Here is a 3,003-nt window from a genome sequence, read left to right as displayed (position 1 = left end):
AAGCTAGAAAAATAAGGGGAAAATTAAAGAAAAGGTAAATAAATACAACAAAAATCGAATTACTTATACATAGAAATCTTTAAGAAATATAAGAAATGCGGTCATACAATTTGGCTGTACTTATATCATTTTTATCAGCATGAGAGCAACTTTTCCATTCTTTGATTGATGCTCTTTTCTGTCAGAATGTCCGTGAATCAAGTGAGGAGCGCTCTGATGACATCCATGAATACAAATGTCTTTACAGCGGAAATAGTTGTAAAAAGTATTTTTTCTTTTTTTAACAGCTGCAGTTATTTAAGGTGTAAAAGGTTTAATTGAATGATGAGGGAGCCACAGCCTGTCAGCGGAATAGATGCTCTCCTTTTCGCCCTGCACTCTGCGCGCGGTGTGTGTGTGTGTGTGTGTGTGTGTGTGTGTGTGTGTGTGTGTGTGTGTGTGTGTGTGTGTGTGGTGTGTGTGTGTGTGTGTGTGTGTGTGTGTGAGTGTGAATACTGCTGGAATGCAGCCAGGAGTGTATCTGTGCGTCGGGAGGAGTGAAAGTGAGCGGGGGCCCCCACGGGACCTGTAATGTGGCCCCTGCCGCGGGGACCCGCTGCGCGAGGACGCGACAGGGCACGCGGGTGACAGCAGGGAATTAAATGGGGATCCGTCTGGCTGCAACCCAGCCTCAAGCCTTCCCTTTCCTTTTTTTTTTTTTTTTTCCTTTCTTTCTTTTTTGGTCCTGATCCCTTAAATTTACAACAATCCAGAAACAACTGGACATCTGAATTTTATTTTCATGTTTGCGTAATTTGAGACAGGAAGGTTTGAACTGAGGCCTGATGCTTGCCCCTCTTCCCCCCTCCAGAGCCACGATGCTGACCAGGCTGTTCAGCGACCCCTCGCTGCTTCCCGACGTGCAGAAATACTCGAGCTGGGCCGAGGACAGCGACGAGGACGGGCCCAAGATCAAGGACGAGGATCAGGACGCGCACGACGACATGGAGGCCGCCGACCTGCGGGGCGGCAGCCGCACGCACTCCGAGCACGCCGGGGAAGACGACGACGACGACGAGGCGGAGGAGGACGACGACGGGGAGGACACCGGGGGGGACAGGCCCAAAAAGAGGGGCCCCAAAAAGCGCAAAATGACCCAGGCGCGGATCGAGCGCTCCAAGATGCGGCGGGTTAAGGCCAACGCCCGGGAGCGGACGCGCATGCACGACCTGAACTCTGCGCTCGACAATCTGCGTAAAGTGGTGCCTTGCTACTCCAAGACGCAAAAACTGTCCAAAATCGAGACGCTGCGGCTGGCTAAGAACTACATCTGGGCGCTGTCGGAGATCCTGCGCTCCGGGAAGAGGCCGGACCTGGTGTGCTACGTGCAGACGCTGTGTAAAGGCCTGTCCCAGCCCACCACCAACCTGGTGGCGGGCTGCCTGCAGCTCAACTCCCGCAACTTCCTGACGGAGCAGCAGTGCCAGGAGGGGGGCAGGTACGGCTCCGGCTCCTTCTCCATGCATTCCTACCCGTACCAGTGCGCGCGCCTGTCCAGCCCACACTGCCAGCCGGGCTCGAACTCGCACCCGCTGAGGACGCACGGCTACTGCTCGGCTTACGACTCACTGTACGGCGGGAGCGGATCCCCGGAGTACAACAGCCCCGAGTACGAGGGGCCCCTCAGTCCGCCACTGTGCGTCAACGGCAACTTTTCCCTCAAGCACCAAGGCTCCGCGTCCCCGGACGCCGAGAAGGGGTACCACTACTCTATGCATTACTCCGGCCTGCCTGGCTCCAGGTCCGCCGGGGCCCACAACCTCGTGTTCGGCTCCTCGGGCTCCCGGAGCGGCATTCACTCGGAAAACGTCCTGCCTTACCACGACATGCACTTACACCACGAGCGGGCCCCCGTGTACGACGAACTGAACGCTTTTTTCCACAACTGAACGCCTCCGTCGTGCGCCCCCCCCCCCCCACCCCTTTGCAATCAACAATCTATCCACGGCACACTTTTTATGGAGACGTAGACATCCTTGAGAGATCTTTCACGTGTTGGCATTTGTCATTTAATTTGTCGAACCTCAGTCTGTTCTGCTGTAGTCAGGGATGTAGTGGAGAGTGACTCACGCGCGCAATAGAAGCGACCCAGTTTTTGGTCAAAGAAGGAATTTGATTTCTTTTTTTTTTTTTTTTTTTTTTAAAAAAAAGGGAAAACAGTGATCATATTTTTTGACATGTGATTTGTGTTTGTATTGGTGGTTGTTTGCATTTTGATGGCCGGAAGTCAGAGTTTCACTCACATATATAATAACTGGTGTCCCACTGCATCACTGGCTGCAGCTGCTGCGCCAACCTGCAGAGAAACCCTCCGAAATCCCTCAGTACAGTCAGTCACGTGCGTTCTAAACACCTGCCACAAAACGGATTCGAACGAAATGCAAAGGGGAAATGTCAAACCGAGAGAAAAAATGTGCTTGTTGGGTTATTTATTTTTTGTTTTAGTTTTTGTTTTGAGAAGAATCGGTTCTCCAGCAAATCAATCGTTACGCATCTATGCAAAACCCAACGAGACAATACAGAGCGAGCCAGCGGCCCCGAGAGACACTGTAACCCTCACACACACACACACACACACACACACACACACACACACACACACACACACACACACACACACACACACACACACACACACACACTGAATCAGACACAGATGGCCATAATGTTCAACTTCTTTGAAAAGAACATTCCATTAATTTTCACCTAAATCAAACATTTTTATTTATGTATTTATTATTTATTTATCTATAATTTATTTATATATTTATTTATTCATCTATCTGTTCCTCGAATTGAGCCAGTGCTATTTATTACCATTTTTTTTAATTATTTTATTCCTATTTCCTGTCTGCTACACTGAATCAGTTTATTATTATTATTATTATTATTATTATTATTATTATTATTATTATTATTATTGTTACTGCACGTATTAATTGTGTTGTTTTTTGTAATTAATGT

General features: G+C 49.1%; 1 protein-coding gene across 2 annotated transcripts in view; it reads left to right on the top strand.

Annotated features, from left to right (window-relative positions):
• Positions 1–1,992, top strand: part of LOC115386557 (neurogenic differentiation factor 2-like) — a 3,602-nt gene extending 1,610 nt beyond the window's left edge. For both annotated transcript variants that reach the window (XM_030088917.1, XM_030088918.1), the window contains exon 2: positions 851–1,992. In XM_030088917.1, coding sequence (XP_029944777.1) covers positions 858–1,928 — 1,071 coding nt within the window. In that variant the 5' untranslated portion in view covers positions 851–857 and the 3' untranslated portion in view covers positions 1,929–1,992. The remainder of the gene's footprint in view (positions 1–850) is intronic.
• Positions 1,993–3,003: the final 1,011 nt, after the last annotated feature.

The sequence above is a fragment of the Salarias fasciatus genome, chromosome 4, assembly GCF_902148845.1.
Source record: "Salarias fasciatus chromosome 4, fSalaFa1.1, whole genome shotgun sequence".
NCBI lineage: Eukaryota > Metazoa > Chordata > Actinopteri > Blenniiformes > Blenniidae > Salarias > Salarias fasciatus.
The sequence above is the reverse complement of the archived record's forward strand: the minus strand, read 5'-3'. Positions and strand labels throughout refer to the sequence as shown.